Below are 21,490 nucleotides of genomic sequence, written 5' to 3' on the forward strand. Positions count from 1 at the left end.
CATGGGACTAAGGGGAGAAAGCGGTGGGCCAGCAAGGCTGAAGCCCCCCGCTCTGGTCCTGACTTCCATCTGCCCTTGGGAGCAGCGTCCTCAGCATCTCTGGGCTGAGAGTCCACAGGTGAATGGCATGGCCCACTCCTGCCTGTGACTCAGGAGGCAGCTCAGTTCATTTTAAAGAAGATGGTCTAAGTTTAGAGGTTTCCCAACAGTTACATGTTGCAGACTGGCGTTCAGTGAAGCACTCAAAAACAACACATTTAAAGAGATGTGCATTCACTCACAGCCACGGGAGTGGAACTATTCTTCCCGTGCATGGGAACCGACCCCCTAATCCCCCCAGCCCCAGCCATCCAGTTGTAACTGCACACACAAGAAACGCTCCGTCAACAGTCTGGATGGGAGCCTGCAGTTAACGCTTGGCTGATTACCCCTTGGCCAAAAGTGCCACGTGACCTTGGCCTTTCTCGCGTAGTGCCTGTGTCCCTGGCTCCTGAATGTCACTCGAGGTGTGGGGGTGGTTTTATGTGACAGAGAGATTACAACGTCTGGTTGGACCGGGGTGTAGACACAGGACATGATCGTGGAGAAAAGGACAAAATCAAGACAGCAATGCGTATCTAGTTCTCGCTAAATTTTTGATGCTCTTCAGTAACTGCCAAATTAAAACCAGAGTCGAAGGCGGTGGCCCTAAGGAGAAGGGAGCAGACTCAGGTCAGGGATATAAAAAGTCTAACTGTCATATAAGGTCAGTGAGGTCTCTATCCTCGTGGAGAAGACCTTTCTCTGGAGTGTCGGCACCTCACTGTTGTCCTGGGTCATACTGTATTATTAGGGTATTGCTCCTCCATAATCAGTTGTGTCATAGAAGTGGGAAGGAAAAAAAGATGCCTTGTTTTTAATACAGAGGGCAGTCTAGATGTACCATGTGGTGGAACATAAATTTTAAAGTTGCACACAAGAATGTCTCCAACATCTCTGGCCAATTCCGTCGCTGCCTTAGTCATTCTCACGCATTCCTTTCCCAGGATGGGCTCTGGGGTGCACATGCCATGGGACAAAATGAACTGGACAGTGGTAAGGGGCTCACAGCCAAGGGCCAGATGGCTGCTCCGCATCCCCACTCTGCCACCAGCATCACATGGGACTTGGAGCAGATTACAAAGCCGCTTTGGGCCTCAGCTTCGCCATCTATAAAGTGGGAATAATACCGGGACTTGCTGCTTCGGGTCATTGGGAAGATGAATGAAGCACTGGTGGGTAGTGCTCGGTATGGTGTCTGGTCCCCAGTAACTGCTCAGAGAGTCCGGTCACTACTACGGTTGTGTCACACGTACACAATATGTCGCACGTATTGTATGTGACAGGAGAGAGATGAGAAGTAAAAATGTGTACGTTGGGGAAAGTAACCACACACATTACCGTTTAAAAAATTGCGCTGGTTTTCTAAAATCTGGTTGATTTCATGGATCCACGTCTGCCGGACGCTTGGACTGGATGAGTGCAAGATGAAGGTCTCCACCACGTCACCCGTCCGCGATGTCAGAGCGAACTTACAGGGATCATTTTCCACGTTTTCCTCCAGGCAAAGGCAGCTCACCTTAAAAAAAGAAAAAAAAAAGCCTTATTCACAATGGCCAAAAGGCAGAAGCAAACCAAGTTTCCACCAACAGATGGATGAATAATCAAACGTGGTTTGTATACACAGTGCACTATTATGCAGCCTTGAAAAAGGAGGGACATTCTGACACAGGCTACACCATAGCTGAGCTACACGAAATGAGCCAGTGGGAGAAAGTCCAGCACTGTGATGATTCCCTTTGGATGAGGCACTTAAGAGTACTGTTTAATGATGATGGAGCTCTACTTTTATAAGATGAAGAAGAGTCCTGGAGATGGATGGTGGTGACGGCTGCATGACAAGTGTGAACGTACTTAACACCAGAGGGCTGGACACTGACAAACAGTCAGGACGGTAAATTTTATGTGTCGGGAAAGTCCCCTGGAGAAGGGACTGGCTCCCCACTCCAGTCTTCTTGCCTGGAGAATTTCATGGACAGAAGGAGCCTGGTGGGCTATAGTCCATGGGGTGGCAAAGGGTTTGCCGTGACTGAGCAACTAACATTTTACTACAAAACAAAACAAATGGAAGCACAGAGTGCAAGTTCACAAAGTGGTCAAGTGCAAAGTAACATTCGTCTTGGGTCAAAATTGAAACCACCACCCTTTGGCTGAGCTGCGATTTTTACTACCTCCAAAATGATTATCTTGAAGCTTTTTAATGATTCTTTTAACTTAGGTATATGGGGATCACCAGAAATTAATGAGTAGCTTCAACAATTAACTAGAAATGTTAATCTGCTGGGACCTCAGGTCTCCTCCATCTCACTCTGGGTTTGTGCCTTTTACAGGACTCAGGGCCATTTGCAGTCTTCGTCTTTTTCTTCTCTCAGAGAGCAAGCCACGCCGGGGCAAAGACGGCCTGCCGAGTCCAGCCCTACGGCCCCCCGCCTGGTTCTGAGCGCAGAGAAGATTCTTGCTGAATGGAGAAGAGAAAAAGGTAAGCTATCCTCTCCAAATCCATGCCTCTGAACTTGAATAATTCACATGGTCCTAGAGAAGGTGGAGCAAAAAAGAACTAACAAAGGTGAGGTCTTCCCATGGTGGTAAAAATGAATGCTGCAGCCATACGCCATCAGCCACTGGGGAGCTCAGACTGTAGAGGATGGAGTGAATTTAAAGGGTCTGCAATGTATTTGAAAATTCTCTAAATATTTAATAAAGATCAGGATTTGTTGCTATTCAGTCTCTATGTCGTGTCTGACTCTTTGTGACCCCATGGACTTGCAGCACACCAGGCTTCCCTGTCCTTCACCATCTCCTGAAGTTTACTCAAACTCATGTCCATTGAGTCGGTGATGCCATCCAACCATCTCATCCTCTGTTGTCCCCTTCTCCTCCCGCCTTCAATCTTTCCCAGCATCAGGATCTTTTCCAATGAGTCAGCTCTTCACATCAAGGTGGCCAAAGTATTGGAGCTTCAGCTTCAGTCCTTCCAAAGAATCGTCGGGGTTGATTTCCTTTAGGATTGACTGGTTTGATCTCCTTGCAGTCCACAGGACTCTCAAGAGTCTTCTCCAACACCACAGTTCAAAAACATCAATTCTTCGGCACTCAGCCTTCTTTATGGTCCAACTCTCACGTCCATACATGACTACTAGAAAAATCATAGCTTTGACTCTACGAACGTTAGTTGGCAAAACAATGTCTCTGCTTTTTTAATATGCTGTTTAGGTTTGTTGCAGCCTTTCTTCCAAGGAGCAGGAATGATTGGGACATGTCATCATTAAAAAGGACACATTTTTTCAGTGTACCGGGTATACGCATTAGTGCTTGAGAAAACAGGCAAACATGAGCTACCTTGATACTGTTCTTGAACAGGAATCCTGGCATGGAGAAGCCCTTTTTTTTATCCAGCGGCTCGCTGAAAATGACGATCTGCTCGAAGAGGAATACCCGCCTCTCTTTGCAGCGAGGCAGCAGCCCCGTGTCCTGGTCCGTGACCAAGAACGTGTCCTGCAGGAGCAGCTTGCCCTGGGCCACGATCTTACCCTGGAACGTGGAGAAGGGTGCAGAGGAACAGAGAAGAAAACACTGCATTCAAAGTTAAGACACTGGAAATTTTGTTTTCTTTAGTTTTCCTCCCACAGAATGATGTATTTTCTTGTGTTAATTTATGGAGCGTAGACACTTCTTTTAGTATAATGAGGTCTTGGTGCTGAACAGAAAAATCATCTAAATAAAATTCTTGCCAGCTCTTGTGTAAACCCCTGGCCTCAGTTACAGTCAGAGATTGGAAGTGGATGGAAGGATGTAGTTCAGAGTGGAAGAGTACTTCTCAAGGGGCAGTCCACGGCCGGGTGCCGCTAGTACCCTGGGTGGGACCTGCTCACAAATGCACAGGAGCCCTCCAGGAGAGCCCGTCCGTGTTTTTTTTTTTTTTCCCAAGGACTCCAGCACTAGCATGTTAAACTAAACCCACTCCTCTAGTGAAACAGTAGGCAAGAAAAATAAAAACTCCTGTCTCCTTACTCAACAATCAAACTGGAGGAAAAAAAAAAAGGGATTCTGGGCTCTGGACACCCTCAGGATGCTAGCAGGTAGAATGTAATCTGAGTGGTCTGGCAACTCACAGAGAAGTCTGTGACTAAAGGGGAGCCCAGGGACCTGGAGACAGGCTCCTGGGGCTGACAGATGGATGGGCCCCTGCTCGTCGTGCCGAGGAAGGAGGCTAGCTCCTCTGCAGCAGAGGGCCCTGGAGACAGAGCAGAGGCCTGCCTGCTCCCACCACGAGGCGCTGGGCTTTGAGCAGAGGAAGGTCCCCCCCAAAAGCAAATCAGATGCACCCAGAAAAGCTGAAACATAGTATCATTCAGGTTGAGGGACAGCCAGAGAAGACAGCAAACCAAGCAGAAAGGATCGGCTTTCTGCAGGTGGAGGTCAAGCATCCCAGACAGAGCAGCAAGTTTAAAGAAGAGCCACATTACGTCGAAGCCTTGTAGCCTCCCGACGTTCATCATGTCGTTGCAGCGCTTCGGGACGACGCACATGACCTCCACGGCTCTCTGCGGGGTGGGCGGAGGCGGGGAGCAGAGTGAGCCTTCAGTTCCTGGGGCCAGGCTGGAGCACTAGCCCTCCAATCCCTCCCCTTGTTCAGTTCCTCCCCTGCCCACCCGCGAGTGGACAGAGGGTACGCCCAGGGGGTTCGGGAGACCCACCCCCGACCCCCGCCAGGGACAAGCTGCTTCAGAGACGCACCCAGCGGGGTGTCAGTACCTCTAGTTCTGATGTATCCAGGCTGGCTTTTTTGGAATACTTGAGGAAGTCCTGTAGGAGGAAAACAGACGGAAGGGCATGACAAGAGTGATGGTCGAACAGCAGTACCCTTTCTGATCAGCCACGATGCCAGCCACTGGGCCAGCCTCGTTTTTCTCTCCCAGTCAAAGATAAGGTATCCTCAGGCGGACGTCAAGCCACAGGAGGGCAAAGTCAGACCCGACTGATCTAAGCAGGTCATGGTTTCTGTTTCACCCCAAGACAGGCGCTCATCTCTCTTTACCTCCAGGTTCTGAGTTTTATCTGTGAAGGGATCTCACCACCTCCAACAGTCACTTTTACCATGGAAAATGGCTTGACTTTGTCTTCAGGGGTGCTGAGGAATTTGAATCACTCAAGGGCGGTTGCTGAGCCCACAGAGAGGAACTGGCAGGGACTAAACATTTAATCTGCAGCCCCAAGGAGACAGAAAACCTGTAAGGTGGGTAAAGTATTCAAGATCCGTGGTGGGGAGAAAAAGCTCAGTTTCACGGATGTTTTGCTTCAGAACCTGATGTAAATGAAAAATTGAGAGAACAGTATAAGGGCTCGCCTTAAGTTTTAAAAAACGTACTTGGACATATTGGAAATCAGAAACAACAAGACTGCGTCATATATATATATTTTTTTACAGAAAAGATGCTCATCACCTGCCCAGCCCTCTGGTCCCCTCACGAGCCTCGTCTTCCTGCCGAGTGGGCTCGGGCCCTGGCAGAGCCTCACCTTCAGCAGCAACTGGTACTTCGTGATCCTCTGCACGGGTTTGATTAGCAAGTCCGTGAGCTGCAGCCTGTGGCCCAGGCGCTGCTTTAAGTCCTGGGGTTTTGGAGGAGGAAGAAAAAGATCTCAAGTGTTGTCTTTTACTCAGTTATTCTTTTTGACATAACAATTTTATTGTCCATCTAGAAGGAAAACCTTTTGTTTTATGAAACAAAAAAAAAATGCTTAATGATCCAGACATTGAAGAGACTAGCAAGCACAGAAGGTTTAATGTGATTCATAAGATGTGCTTATTGTTAATCATTTGAAATTTAAACTGAAGAATTATTGGGGCTTAAACAATTCCGCACCCCTGTAAGACATCACTTATATGTGGAATCTAAAATATGATACAAATGAACTTATTTACAAGACAGAAACAGACTAGTCAGAGAGGACAAATCCATGATTACCAAAGGGGGAAGGGAGTGAGGGAATGGATAAATTGGGAGCCTGGGACCAGCAGACACACACCACTACATACAAAATAAATAACAAGGCTGCTCTGTACAGCACAGGGGACCACACTCAATACAGGCATGTATATGTGTATAACTAAATCACCCCCACTGTATACCACAAACCAATGCAACACTTCGAATCAACTATACTGACTGCTGCCTTTTAAAAGGCAGTTTCCAATCCCTATAACTCAGAAACGTTGACTGCATGGTAGTAGAGATAATGAGAAAGAAGCCACACTGCACACGGCCCACCACTGTTGCGCCACCGCTCGCGTTTGAGCTTTCTGAGCTGTTTTTCAAAGCATTGTTTATGCTTGCCTAAAAAGGCCTTTTTTTCAATTGCTTACTTTTATTGATACAAATATTTTATTTCTAGGCTAAAAGTTTAGCTCATGAATTATCCTGCATGTGAAAATGAGTCCTAGTTTGAAACTGATTTTTAAAACCTCTGATTTTTAAGGTTACTCATTTAGAAAAAAATAATTCTGTTTACTTATTTTGGGCATGCTGGGGTTTCGTTGCCGCTCGGGCTTTTCTCTAGCTCTGGTGAGCGGGAACTACTCTCTAGCGGCAGCGCGTGGCCTTCGCTTGCCATCAGTGCATGGATGTCTTGCTGCGGAGCACGGACAGAGGGCGCCTGGGCTCCAGTAGCTGAGGTTCCCGGCTCCAGAGCACAGACTCAACAGCTGTGGCTCCCGGGCTTAGCTGCTCCTCGGCATGTGGGATCTTTCCGGGCCAGGGATGGCACTGGTGTCTCCCGCGCTGGCAGGCGGATTCTCTACCACTGAGCCACCAGGGAAGCCCCAAGCCCCTGACTTTAGCCGTGACCCCAGCGCTCTGAATGCTAAGGGATGTGATCACAGGTTGAATTTATACTCACTTCTCTGGTTTACAAGGAAGAAATACAAGTTCAGGACTCTAATAACTGAGGCTAATTTCCTGGCGATTGCTTAATCTCGTGGGAAACGAATTTTTGGAAGTCAACTGTAACCAATCATTCAGAACTGCTTTGTAACTCAGTCAGTCTTACCTCAAAAAAGGTGTCAATGTATTCTGAGACAATGTGTTCAGACTTTGGTTTATTTTGACAATAAACTATGTACATGTGCAACCTTCTCTCCTAGGAAAGGAAGGCAAACAGATGGGTTAGAACATAGGAAGCACGGGCACGGTGTCAGCGCATCCGGAAAGGAACTTTTCTTTCGAGAAAACCGCATGGTTAGGCTCTTGGGAGCACATCCCAGGTTCCTGATGCTGGCTCCAAAAACAGCCCTTCTTTATCTTTCCCTCAGATATATCAAACCCCACACTTTACCTGGGAAAACACCAGGGGTGGTGAAAGCACGCAGTTCTTAGTATTAAGCCAAGAATCGCTTTCCCCCCTTCACACCCTGCCAGTGGCTCCGGGAAGCCTGGCTTTTTTTTTTCTGTTTTAAACGAGGTTAGAAAAAGCTCGTTAGTCTTAAATACTGAGCCATTATTTCTTGCACTGACCCTCAAAGTATGCTGTACACACCGCTGGGGTCCCGAAGGCCTCCTGGGGACCCATCAGGTCAAACTATTTTCAAATAATACTAAGTTGTCACCTATCCTTTTCATGTGCTACCATCTGGAATGATGTGCAAAACCAGTGGTGGGAGAAACTGCTGGCATTTTAGCAAATATCCCTCACCACTACACATGCCAGCTTCAGCTAAGGCTGTCCTTGATGAACTGATAAAAATTCATGGTATTAAGAACTCAACCACGGGCTATACACCTTTCTAACCTTCCTGTGATAAGACTGGGGTCCTGGTGACACGTCTGCCTCGTGTGAGAGCAGGCGTGGCAGCGCCCTCGTGTGGCTGAGCCATGAGTTGAACCAGCTGCTTGTTTTTACTTAAAAGCCTCAAGGACTATAATTACTTATGCGTGGGTATCTGCTAGACCCTTTCCAGAACATGGATAAAATAAGCCTGCTGTTTCAAGGCAAACAACCTGCAATGTCTGTTAATAATGAAAAATGAAGCTTTCAAGCAAAAAATTAACATTTTGGAGAACATGGATCTGCCATCTTGAACTTGATCATGAAAACGAAAGTGAAAGTCACTCAGTCTTTGTGACCCCAGGGACTATACAGTCCATGGAATTCTCCAGGCCACAATACTGGAGTGGGTAGCCTTTCCCTTCTCCAGGGGATCTTCCCAACCCAGGGAACGAACCCAGGTCTCCTGTATTGTAGGCCGATTCTTTACCAGCTGAGCTACCAGAACTTGACAATATTTAAAATATTTTTGCGAAGAGATGGTTGGTGATATGAACAAATCTGATTTTTTTCTTTTTTTTTGGCGGCGAGAATACTGTTTATTGAAATAGTTCACCATCTGGAAGCTCTGTCTCAATCAGTGGGTCAGGGTTTTCCAAAAGACCAATGCAGGATGTCAGGAGCTGGTGCAAGAGGGAAAGTGTATTTAACAGCAAGATGGCTTTATGGCTTTCAGGGCAACAGAAGTGAGGTCACCAACGGGTTTTCAGATTCCACGTTGCACCTAACCTTTAAGAAATTCTCACTTGAGTTTTGGTGCAGTATCTAAGAAAACTGTCTATAAATTATCTGAAAAGGCCATTAAAATACTCATTCTCTTCTAACCAAATATCTGTGTGAGGATAGATTTTTTTCCCCCATAAATTTTAACTAAAAAACATATCATAGTAGGTTCAATACAGAAACAAGATATAAACATGCATCTATCTTCTATTAAGCCAGACATTAAGGAGATGTGCAAAAATACAAAAGCTCTGGTCACTTTGAAAATATAGTAATTTTTCCTAAAAACCAAACCAAACCAAAAAGCCCCCTTTACTCTTAACGTGCCTATTGAATTAATTTGTTTGTCTTATTGCCATAGCATGCAGCATGTGGGGTCTCAGTTACCCAGCTAGGGATGGAACCCACATCCCCTGCAGTGGAAGCACGGAGGCTTCACTGCTGGATGCCAGCAGATTGCAACGAGCGTACTTTATTACCAATATTTGGTTACTACATTAAACCCGCTGCACATCCAGGTACATCTCTATCTGCACTAGCACTTCTTTGCCCAGAGACGTTTCCAAATGTTCCTGCTGCTGATCTGGCTCTGGTCCCCTGCTGACCATCTTGGTCTGTCTGTGAGCTAAACAGCCAACTTGGGCCAGGTGACTGGGAAAGCAGAGCATTCGCATGTAGAAGAGCAGTGGGGGATGTGAACTCCAACCAGCTGACACCGTTCGGTTCGATTTTATTCTCAATAGAAGCATTTCTGTAAACTGCCAGTGAGTTCTCCTTTCATCTGACAAGCCAATTACCAAATATGACAACACAGGACAGAATATAAATAATGCTTCTGTACTTACATGTTTAACAAAAAGGGATCCTAGTTTTTCCGGATCTTCAAGGCACTTCTCCAGCTCTCCTAAAAAAAAGCTACAACGAAAGGAGAAATATTAGAACCATCTCCGACTTGGCCTTCTAATTTTAGACTGAGGTTTAAATTTTCAAAATAGTCTGTTTTGACATTAGCAATCTGGAAGTGTAAAGTATATGTTTAGCCAATACAAAGCAAACTAAACATTTTGTTAGGACACAAAGCAGAAAGAGATACAATTTAAAACAGTTTAAAAAGGTTAGATCAGAGCAAGACACCTCTTGACCGGCAACCTTCCCTTCCTCTGGATAATCCACATTTCTGTTTCATTTTTTAAAATGACTCAAATAATAAAATCTGATCTGAATACGGGGTAAAAAAAATGCTTCAAAGCAGTTGGTCATTCTTCTTTATCTTGGTCTGCATACCTGTGTATTTCATATTCTTTTCATGGTCATTTTTAAGAGGCTCAAATCTGAATGTCACCTGTGATACTTTTGAAGTTTTCTTTAAAAAATAAAGTTTTCTCAAATATTATCAAAATCAACTTCTAGGTTGCAAATGTTAGGTCCCATTGAGATAAAACTGGGGCTTCCCAGGTGGTGCAGTGATAAAGAACCTGCCTGCCAATGCAGGAGAAAGAGATGAAGGTTCAATAGCCGGGTCGGGAAGATCCCCTGGACAAGAAAGTGGCAACCCACTCCAGTACTCTTGCCTGGGAAATTCCATGGACAGAGGAGCCTGCCTGGCTACAGTCTATGGGGACACAAAAGAGTCGGACATGACTGGGCACACAGCATACACACAAGATCAAAAGCAGGTATAACAACAGAAACAAAACAAAACGGACGATTGCTCTTCACTTTGTCTGGGCTGGAGTTGTTGTGAGATGTATGCCCACCTTAGCTATCACTTCCATATGTTGATATTGGAATCTTGGATTTTACTGGCCTGCAAGCCAGCACACCAATGAATGCTATGTTGAACTGTCTGGCACCTGAGGATGCAATATCCTTCAGCTCTGCACATACCACACAGACACCGTATCTCCAGGGGCAATTTCTCTGTCTGGTTATCCCAGCAGCTTGGTGCCGTTTCCCCTTTTCTGTCATAGCTTAAGAACCAGCCTTGGGACTAGAAGATTAGACAATGGCACCAAATATCCCTTTAAAAAGTTAGTTTCACTACAGATCAGGACAGGTGTGGCAAGGTATGGAATCAAATGTGAATTTCATGGGCAGTCATGCCTACTTTCCCCATCAATGCTGACTTGAAAAATAACTCATAGTAATTTGTATTTATTACAGAGGTGGCTGCAGTTTTAACTACAAACACTCATCAAGGCTTTCTCTATGCAGGTGTTGTTCAAAGTGCTTTACGTGCAGGTATTAACTCAGTCACTCCATAAAAACCCCATGAGGAGGGTAACACAGTGACCCAAATGAAGGATGGAGGCAGACAGCTCAGGGTCAGGACCAGACTATGAACCCAGATGGTCAGACTCTGTACCCAGGCCTCCAGCCCCACCTTCCCCCCATGCCCTGGGCCCCTGGATGGACCAGCATGAAGAAGGTAAGGGACTTCCTCGTGCCATGAAACGCAACCAGAAAACTTCTCAGCAAAGCAGTATTTCTTCTGTACCAGCTGCCTGCACGAGGCTATACAGGTAGTGAAATGAAATGAATCAAGAAATGTCTTCTCCCACCCGCCCGACAAGACTGTGATGCAGTTCGGCGGGTGATGACACACTGCCCACGGTCAAGCACGGTGTGTATTGTACGTACTCTCTGTGCCAGTCGTAAATCTGATGGATGTTGCCAAACACAATCTTGTCTTTGCCTTTCATGTCGTCAGGAACACCATCTTCTTTCATAAGTGCCATGTAGCCCTAAAAGTAAATATTTAAAGATAAGATTATTTCATTGAACAAGTCTGAATCAAGTAGTGGTTTACTAAGAGTCACAGAGGACAAAACAGACATAGGCACTGTCTTCTAAGCCAATTGTTTATTTAAGAACAAGAACCTTTTGACAAATATGTCCTTAACTGGCCTGTGAAAATATAGTCACATTCACTGCCGTGACTTTCTCTCCCTGAACTGTTTAGCACTCAAAGATCAAAACTCTTCTGAGGAACTGGAAAGTTTAAATAAATGTAAATGATTTCATAAAACAAATCATCCTGTCAGCTTGTAAATATTAAATATTTGGCATGAAGCATATTTCCTCTGTTCTCAGTACTGATCTGATAGAAACATATTTTCTTTTCTTTTTGGATTATCTACATAATTTGTTAAATAAGGATTTAATAATACACTTTCCACAAATTGATTTCTAACACCAGCTGGTAACTATGTTGCTAAAATGTGGTTTAAAACTTCTATATAACTCGGATGGGATTCAACGTATACAAGAAGCTCTGAAGTTATTGTTGGTAACGATGACAGATATGTCGTGCTTGTTTAATCTTTTATGTTATGCAATTAACTGTAACAGCTATTACTTTTCATGGAATGTCCACCCAAAAAGTACTGCCTTGTACATATCTGCAAAGCTGAAAGAATAAATGATAAAGTTTTATTTTACAAAAATAGCTTTTTGATGAGTTGAGTTTACTAACATGATGACGCCCTAAAGCTAATGCAGGGACAAGGCCAGAGATGACCCTTGACTTCGAATGAAAGGCAGTGGCTTTGCCATGGTTACAATTCAGAGTAACTTCTGGTCAGTGAAACTGGTGACATATTCGTTCTGTGAAAACTACAAGCAAATGGCCTGGGGTGGTAGCCACTGACCAAGCTCCAAACCCAGGGGCGATTCAGGAAATAACTGAATCCAGAGCTGGTCACATTGACTTTTCAACCAAAGATGTCCTCATTTTCGTGGTGATGCCCATACTCTTATAAAATAATCAAAGGCCAGGTTTCCATACCAGAAATTCATTTTTTGGAGATAACATTTACAAATTAAACTATATTAAAAAAGGAGACTCTGTCAAGATGCACTGTTCAAAAGAGAAGTCTTTAAAAGTTATTAAGATATTTGGCTAAATTTTATTTTTCAGAAATACTTTGTTGGTTGTTTTACTGTGTTTTTGTTTTCAAGGCTTTTGAGAAGCTACCAGCATTCGACTGTCCAAACGAACACCCTTCTGACAAGCCTCAGAGCTGGCTGATACAGGCTATCTATCTCTGAAAGCACACACCTCTACCACACAGCCGAGGTCCCGCACGTAGTCACGCTCTGTCTCCACCAATTCTTGTAAAACGTAGCTGAAAAAAGGGAGGGGAAAAACAGTGTTTACAATCCACAATCTAAGGAATTTTCCGATGAAACTCTTTCACACTTTTTCTTTCATCAGGTCAGATTCCGCAGGGGCTGTGAAGTAACCTAACAAACTTGCACTTTGGGTCCCCAACCACTTACAAGTTCACATGGGTGACCCACAGGAACTGCAGAGGCCACAAAGGACCTCACATTTGGGGTGCATTCCTGTCACCAGACTCTGACTGTGTGGACGATGACTACGAGAAGCTAAGACATAACTCTGCTATAAAGCCAAGACATTAAAGGAAGCTGGTCTTCTGCTTCTTTGTGTTTTAACGCTTGAGTCATTTTAAGCTTTTCTGGATACACAAAAGAAATTTAACTCAGATGTTTAAAGCCTTGGGTCTGAACACATCATTCAGAAATGTTCCTCTCAGTAAGGATCAGTAACGGTTTAAAGCCACTTAGATAACAGAAGACAATCACTTGATTAGTTAGGCAAACCACCTCAATTGACCTGTAAAAGTTACTGGCTGATTGGTTTGTTTGTTCATTCAACCAGCACCTCCTATGCACCTGAAGTCACTCTAGATGCTGGGAAACCAAGTCTCTGTGTTTATGCAGCAGGGGAATTTCTTCCTCTTCTCCAAATATAATTTTAAACGTTTTGTAATATTTTCCAGGACTTCTTAACTGAAACTGAAAAATTCTACCATGAAGGTATGTTTCATGTTCCTGGGACTGCATTTAATTCTCTGTTGCCTTCTTTCTTCACTACTGTGTGTATAACGGGGCTTCCCAGGTGGTGCCGTCTTAACGAATCCGCCTGCCAATGCAGGAGACACCAAGAGAAGCTGGTTCAATCCCTGGGTGCAGGAGACACCAAGAGAAGCTGGTTCAATCCCTGGGTCAGGAAGATCCCCTGGAGGAGGAAACGGCGATCCACTTCCGTATTCTCGCCTGGGACATCCCATGGACAGAGAAGCCTAGCGGGCTACCGTCTGTGAGGCCGCAGAGAGTGGGACAAGACTGAGCAACAGAGCGCACGTGCATGTACATAATGGAAAGTACAGCAGTTTCTCACCAGAAGCGACAGAAGAGATTCCCGTACCACTTGTTTCCAAATAAAGTACAATCAGAAATAAAAGAATGAAAGCTGCAGCTATGCCTCACTGCACCCTCCTGGGGTTCTGAACACTTTGCAAACACATGTACACGTGGCACACATAGTAAAGAACCCGCCTGCCAAACACAGAAGACTCGCAAGAGGCTCAGGTTTGATCCCTGGGTTGGGAACATCCCCTGGAGGAGGGCATGACAACCCACTCCAGAATTCTTGCCTGGAGAATCCCATGGACAGAAGAGCCTGGTGGGCTACAGTCCATGGGGTCACAAAGAGTCTGACACGACTGAAGCAACTTAGCACGGCACGCTCATGCAACTGCTCAGCAAAGAGACACTGGGTCTCCTCTCGCAACTCAAGAGAGGAAGCCGGGCCACAGCTCTGAAGACGGCAGGGCCAGCAGGGGAGCCCCCGAGCGCTGATGACTAGAACATTGGGGTCTTACTGGCGTCTCTTTAAAGAGCTGGACTTCCTCTCTTCCATCTCATCAATGGGCGAGGAGGAGGACAACAGGGAGTTGTCTGAAGGGTTGAAGGAGGGGCTGCTGCTGTCCCCCTGGTCTACGAGGAGCGAGCTGGGACGATCTTCCAGAGCCTGGAAGAAATCAGAGCAACAGTCATGCCTCCCGCCTACATAGCCCAGGAGGCTGAAATTAGGACCAGGAGGTCTCCTACGTCAGAATACACAGCAGGCCTGGCCTGTGACACGGCAGGACCTATGGGTGTGAAATCACCAGAGTGTTTAACAACAAAAGCCCCAGCATTCATCTAAAGACTGAGTAAGAGGGAGCCAGAATGCAAAGTGCAGTGAATTTATGTCCATTAATGTATTCTGTTCATGGTTACCAAACAATCAGGAACAAAACATTTGGTCCACATCACAGACTGCACCCATTTCAAATCTGGTCATTTTCTGTTCAGTTACATTCCTGCCCCATGAAAGCACGACCATTTCAGAAGCGTGTGCAGTCAACTCCGTTTGGGCTGGCACACCCCGACACACTGCCCACGCTCCTTGCTGGTGACTACGCAGCAGCATCAGCAAACCTGTATTTTGATTTAAAGAAACTATTTGTTTGTTTCTTGACTATCCGTGAAGCCTTGACTCATACTTCCATGCACATAACTCATGCGGCTAAAATTAATCTCCATTTCTGTGACCCTCACAACTTCTTTCTTCTATAGGAAGTGGTTGCCATGCTGGCCTCAATTACTTGTCCACAGCTCTTTCCCTCCCTGGATTTTAGTTCCTGCAGGTGAGCGCTTTCATTGTCAGATCCACTTGAGAACCTCGAATAAATCTGTGAAATGACTACTGATGACTTTTTCCCCTGGGTTAGTGTGGCCAGGATCAGCAAACGCTTACTTTCTTACTGGTATGTATTAATTTTCTTTCTTAATCAGAATTCACAAAGTTTCTAGGGGTACAGGTGACAGTTCCTTTTTTTCTAATTGAAATACACATGATTTGCTGTTGTGTTTCAGGTATCCAGCAAACTGATTCAGTAATACATGTATGTGTTTTACATAAACATATACATGTAAGAGTCTGAAAAAGGATATATGTATACCATTGTTCAGATTCTTTCCCACTATAGGTTATCACAAGATACTGAATATAGTTTCCTGTGCTATACAATAGGTCCTCATTGTTTATCTGTTTTATATTCAGTAGTGTGTATCTGTTAATCCCAAACTCCTAATTTATCCCTCTCTCACCTTCCCCCTTTGGTAATCATAAACTTGTTTTCCATGTCTGAGAGCCTCTTTGTTTTATAAATACGTTCATTTGTATCAGGCTCCATACATAAGTGCTATCCTATGATATCTGTTTCTCTGACTTACCTCACTCTGTATGACAATCTGCAGGGCCATCCATGTTGCTGCAAACAGCATTATTTCATTCATTTTCAATGGCTGAGAACAGTCCATCGTGTGTGTGTGTGTAGGGGTGGTATATAGACCCACCCACACCCACGTATATATGTGTGTGTGTATATATATATATCTTCTTTACTCATCTGTCAATGGACACTTGGGTTGCTTTTATGTCTTGGCTATTGTAAATAATGTTGCTAGGAACATTAGAGTGCATTTTTGAATTAAGAGCTTTCATCTTTGTTGGATACATGCCCAGGAGCTGGACTGCTGGATCATATGGTAGCTCTATTTTTAGTTTTTTAAAAAACCTCCATACTGTTCTCCATAGTGGCTGTACCAAATTACATTCCCACCAATAGTGTAGGAAGGCTCCCTTTTCTCCACACCCTCTCCAGCGTTCACTATTTGTTGACTTTTCGATGATGGCCGTTCTGAATGGGGTGAGGTCACACCTCAGTGTAGTTTTGATTTCCACTGAAAAAGATGGTAATACCAGACCACCTGATCTGCCTCTTGAGAAACCTATATGCAGGTCAGGAAGCAACAGTTAGAACTAGACATGAAACAACAGACGATAGGAAGACGAGTCAAGGGTGTATATTGTCACCCTGCTTATTTAACTTATATGCAGAGTACATCATGAGAAACGCTGGGCTGAAAGAAGCACAAGCTGGAATCAAGACTGCTGGGAGAAATATCAATAACCTCAGATATGCAGATGACACCACCCTTATGGCAGAAAGTGAAGAGGAGCTAAAAAGCCTCTTGATGAAAGTGAAAGAGGAGAGCGAAAAAGTTGGCTTAAAGCTCAACATTCAGAAAACTAAGATCATGGCATCCAGTCCCATCACTTCATGGGAAATAGATGGGGAAACAGTGGAAACAGTGTCAGACTTTATTTTTTGGGGCTCCAAAATCACTGCAGATGGTGACTGCAGCCATGAAATTAAAAGACGCTTACTCCTTGGAAGAAAAGTTATGACCAACCTAGATAGCATATTCAAAAGCAGAGACATTACTTTGCCAACAAAGGTCCATTTAGTCAAGGCTATGGTTTTTCCAGTGATCATATATGGATGTGAGAGTTGGACTGTGAAGAAAGCTGAGCGCCGAAGAATTGATGCTTTTGAACTGCAGTGTTGGAGAAGACTCAAAGAGTCCCTTGGACTGCAAGGAGATCCAACCAGTCCATTCTAGAGGCGATCAACCCTGGGTGTTCTTTGGAAGGAATGATGTAAAGCTGAAACTCCAGTACTCTGGCCACTTCATGCAAAGAGTTGACTCACTGGAAAAGACCCTGATGCTGGGAGGGATTGGGGGCAGGAGGAAAAGGGGATGACAGAGGATGAGATGGCTGGATGGCATCACTGACTCTATGCACATGAGTTTGAGTGAACTCCGGGAGATGGTGATGGACAGGGAGGCCTGGTGTGCTGCGATTCATGGGGTCACAAAGAATCGGACACAACTGAGCGACTGAACTGAACTGAATGATCAGCAAGGCTGAGCATCTTTCCATGTGCCCGTGGCCCATCTGTATGTCTTCTTTGGAGAAATCTCTATCTAGGTCTTCTACTCATGTTTCGATATTGAGCTGAATGAGCTGTTTGTGCATTTTGAAGATTAATCCTTTGTCAGTTCACATCATTTGCCAATAGATGACAGTTCTTCTAAAACTCCCACAGTGACACAGCTGGACACACAGGTGATCAGGAGGCATGTGAGCAACGTAACCGGGGAAAGTGCGACACACTTCTCTCCAAACAAAAAGCCCGATGGAATTTACAGGAACACTTAATATTTCCTACCAAATTAAAACCTCTAATACTTGCTCCGTTTCTCCGTAAGAGTGACAGGCTGAAGCTGGTGTCATCACTAAGCCCAGCTTTGAGGACACCAAGTCTGTTCCTGCAATCTTGTTCATCAAACCCATGGAGCTGTGCACACACACCAACTCCTGCTCTCAGTAAATGGAAAAACAGTTAAGCAACAGGGCTCGGTGAGGAAATAGCATTCTTATTTTTAAGTAAACAGCTCTTGACCTTGACTGGAAGCACATGTGCAGAGCAGGGCCGGGTCCACGCGTGCGGGTCCCGGAGGCCGATCTCGGACAGGAGGTGGGAGGATGCGCGGAGGGAGGAGCAGTGCTGTCTGCTGCCCAGATGTGCAAGGAAACAGCTGAAGCTCGTTAGATTTAATGACGGTCACCTCAACGGTGAGGAGAGAGGCAGGAAAGAAAAGTTGCAGAGGGCCCTGCACACAGAAGAGGGGTTGGGAGGCACCGGACTTCATGGACACCTGTGAGGGCCCCTCTGGACCCAGCAGCTGCATCCATGGAGTGTGGAGATGCCCCAGAGGTTATGGACACATTTGTGCTGTCCACTCGCAGCCGCCCAGCGGCCCCTTCTGGCAACCGTGCTCAAGTAAAACGGCATGAGCGCTGTCCCAGAATGGAAATCTGATTTGGATGAATTATTTGTGAAGGTCTCTGGGTTCAGTGGGTTTTTGTGGGTAGGTTCTTATCAACTTTCCCTATTCCTTAAATGAAAAGAGAGTATCTATGTAGACCTAACTCTTCAGAGGGCTTCCCGGGTACCTCAGCGGTAAATAACCTGCCCACCTAACGCAGGAGATGCAAGAGATGCAGGTGTGATCCCTGGGTTGGGGAGATCCCCTGGAGAAGGAAACGGCAACCCACTCCAGTATTCCTGCCTGGAGAATCCCATGGGCAGAGAGGCCTGGTGGCCCACGAGGTCACAAAGAGTGGGACACGACTGAGCAGAAGCACACACGACTTCTCTGAGATTAATATCGGTAAACCGTATTTTCTTAAGAAACTGCCCATTTCATCCTAGGTTTTCAAATTTACTTTCAAAGAGGTGAATGAGGTAGCATGTCATGATTATTTCAATTCTTGCTGATCTTTTCTTTATAGATTCTTATTTTGTGAATCTGGGTTTTTTTTTTCTTGGCAAAGATTACCTGAAGTCAGTATGCTTTGAAAAAACAAATCTTTGGTGTTGTTTATTAGTCCCTTTCTCTGTTTTCCAACTCATTAATTTCTGCTTTTAGCTCTGTGAATTCAGTCTTTCTACTTTTTTCCAAAAACAAATTGTACTGTTCTATTATCTTGAGTTAGATGTCTGTTTCACTTATTCTCATTCTTTCTTTGGTTTCTCTTTATATTCAGATCAATGAAGAGAAGAAAGCCCCAAAGGCAGGTGCAAGTCCCTGTGGCTGCTGGCTGCCGTCGCCCTCCGCCCACGCTTCCCTGATCAAGAACGTGGAGGTGGAGAGAGAAGTGAATTTCAGGGAAGGGCTTGCAGGGTAAGGAGAGCCAGCTCCTTGAACACAGATGGCACAACAGCAGGACAACTTCTCCCATCACCTCCCCAGTCCACTGCACACACGGCTTTGGAGGGCTAACGATTCAGTGTTTCAATCTGATTACAAAGTCACGACAGCCTAAGAGATCGCCTGCAGGAAAACAAATAGGGGCTGACATGGCGCCCGTGAGCCGTGCAGGAGTAACTCAGAGTCACGGAGAGCAGATGGCGGGAGGGAAGGATGTTCAGATGATTCACCCGCAATTTTATCGGCAAAAGCAGTTTTCATTTGAGGATTAGTCACAGGAAACCAAGGCAGAGCCATGTTTCCCTTGAGACAGAAAAAGAGGGCGGAGTCTAGATTACATTCCATGGAGAATGAAGGAGCAGCGAGTCCACCATAAAAAGCATAAATGTGGTTCTCCAATGGGGAGGGAAGGCACAAGTTGAGTGCCTGGGTGGAGGGAGCTCGGCTCGAGCTTATCAAACAGCACTGGGTTTATGAACTCCACCTTCCAGCTGAGAGGTGGAAGCAGACAGTAGGAGAATCTGAATCTACATCTCTGATTCCAAACTCACGCCCTTTCCACCCTGCCAACAGCTTTATGCCCGTTCACTTCAGAAGAGTTGTGAGTAGTAGAAATAATTCAATTTCAACGGAGAGAGTTTAATTCTTCAAAACTAAAAAGGGGGAATCAACCACTACGAGCTGAGAGACACGCACAGAACCTCTCTTCATCTGAATTTATGACATATCAACCTCGACCCACTCACAATGGAATCCCTTCAAACAGCTGCAGAACAATGAACAGCAGGTTGACAGAGTGCTGTCTCATGACATTCCTTGGGAGAACAACTTCAACTATTAGACAAGCATGACTTTAATGATCCTATAACTGATGTGTATAAATGGCTGTTTCTAAAATGTTTAAGGATGCCTGAAAACTCAATTCAGTATTATTTGAGCATCTTTTTAGACCATTAATCAACTTGTTTCTCAAACAGACAGCCAGGATGTGGCTAAGCTCCATTCATACTGACACGATCCCAAATTTCTGACCAAGTGGAGTTAAGTTCTTGACTTATCTACCAAGTCCTTGTAGCCTTTCTATCTAATGGCCTGTTTAACCTTAAAGCCCACCACCACCCAGGTAGGGGTGGGGGCCAATACCTGTCAGTCTGGATTCTGGATTAATTCCCATTTGACCAAAGCAACCAGCCTCATCAGCAGCTGCTTAGGGGTGGGTGGGAGAAGAAACTGGATTATATATATATATGAACATAGTACCTAGTTAGTACTAGCTTTGGATGATAAATTCCTAACTTTAAAAAAGTACAGTTAGCCTGTGAACAATGCAGGGGTTGGGACGCTGGCCCTCCGTACGTGGTCCCTCAGTGTCTGCGGTTCCACGTCGGCAGATTAACCCACTGCACACTATGCTATCTCTAGTATTCACTGTTGAAGAAGATCTATCAGTGGACCTGTGAAATCCAAACTTGGGCTATTTAAGGGTCAACTGTATTTCCTTTTATCTAGCAATTCCAGTGCTAAAAATTTACCCTATGCTTACATGTAATTATAATCACACATGTAATTAGCATGAATATTTATGCAAAAATAAATGCTGTAGTCCACGGGGTCACAAAGAGTCGGACACAACTGCGTGACTGAACAATTAAATGAAAATTAAAAACGATAAATCTATATCTATATCTATATCTACACACACACACACACACACACACATATATAATGAATTTACTTAAGTAAACCTCTGTTCCTTATCAGCTGGTCAAGTTTTTACACACTCTGTGTGCCTTGGTTTTCTCATCTGTAAACTGAGAATAAGGCAGTGTGTGCCCCACTCATAGAGCTGTCAAGGGGAGTCACAGATAAAATGTTGGGAGGGAAGCATGTCAAACTGTCCCACAGTGGTTACTCTGGAGAATGGAGTGTGGGAGAGGCTGCGGGCTTTTAGGAGTGGTGACTTTTAAAAGATGTAGTAAGGTAGTAGGTATACTAGTCTAAAAAGCTGTTACCATTACTAGTTTTTCTATTTCACAGGAAAACTTAAGAAATAGAAATCTACTGATTTGAATTAGTCAGAAACAGCACATACCTAACTTCAAAGAATCAACATCTGATTTGGGGCTTTATTAAATGAAGCCATGCTGACCCACTAGGAACACGGGGTCACTAAGAGAATAAAGCCCTGACATAGCAACACAAACCCTTCTCTCTCATACACTGCAGACCCCAGGGAACGATCGCGGGGGCAAAGAGAGACCCCCAGTGGTACTTGCGATACCAACGACCCACGAGACTGGGACTGACCACACTGGCTAGGACGATGCCAGCACTGCAGACCACGTGGGTGCAGGAAAGGGCCGACCGAGGTTCCTGGGAGGTCCCTCTA

At 45.1% G+C, this 21,490-nt stretch overlaps 1 protein-coding gene across 2 annotated transcripts in view; it reads right to left on the bottom strand.

Annotated features, from left to right (window-relative positions):
* Positions 1–21,490, bottom strand: part of TRIO (trio Rho guanine nucleotide exchange factor) — a 356,120-nt gene that overhangs the window by 18,986 nt on the left and 315,644 nt on the right. For both annotated transcript variants that reach the window (XM_069556151.1, XM_069556152.1), the window contains exons 38-47: positions 14,313–14,461; positions 12,683–12,749; positions 11,263–11,366; positions 9,468–9,537; positions 7,126–7,215; positions 5,596–5,688; positions 4,834–4,884; positions 4,545–4,622; positions 3,418–3,609; positions 1,420–1,597 (exon numbers count right to left, since the gene is read on the bottom strand). In XM_069556151.1, the coding sequence (XP_069412252.1) occupies positions 1,420–1,597; positions 3,418–3,609; positions 4,545–4,622; positions 4,834–4,884; positions 5,596–5,688; positions 7,126–7,215; positions 9,468–9,537; positions 11,263–11,366; positions 12,683–12,749; positions 14,313–14,461 (1,072 nt within the window). The remainder of the gene's footprint in view (positions 1–1,419; positions 1,598–3,417; positions 3,610–4,544; positions 4,623–4,833; positions 4,885–5,595; positions 5,689–7,125; positions 7,216–9,467; positions 9,538–11,262; positions 11,367–12,682; positions 12,750–14,312; positions 14,462–21,490) is intronic.

This window comes from Ovis canadensis, chromosome 16 (genome assembly GCF_042477335.2).
Source record: "Ovis canadensis isolate MfBH-ARS-UI-01 breed Bighorn chromosome 16, ARS-UI_OviCan_v2, whole genome shotgun sequence".
Taxonomy (NCBI): Eukaryota; Metazoa; Chordata; class Mammalia; order Artiodactyla; family Bovidae; genus Ovis; species Ovis canadensis.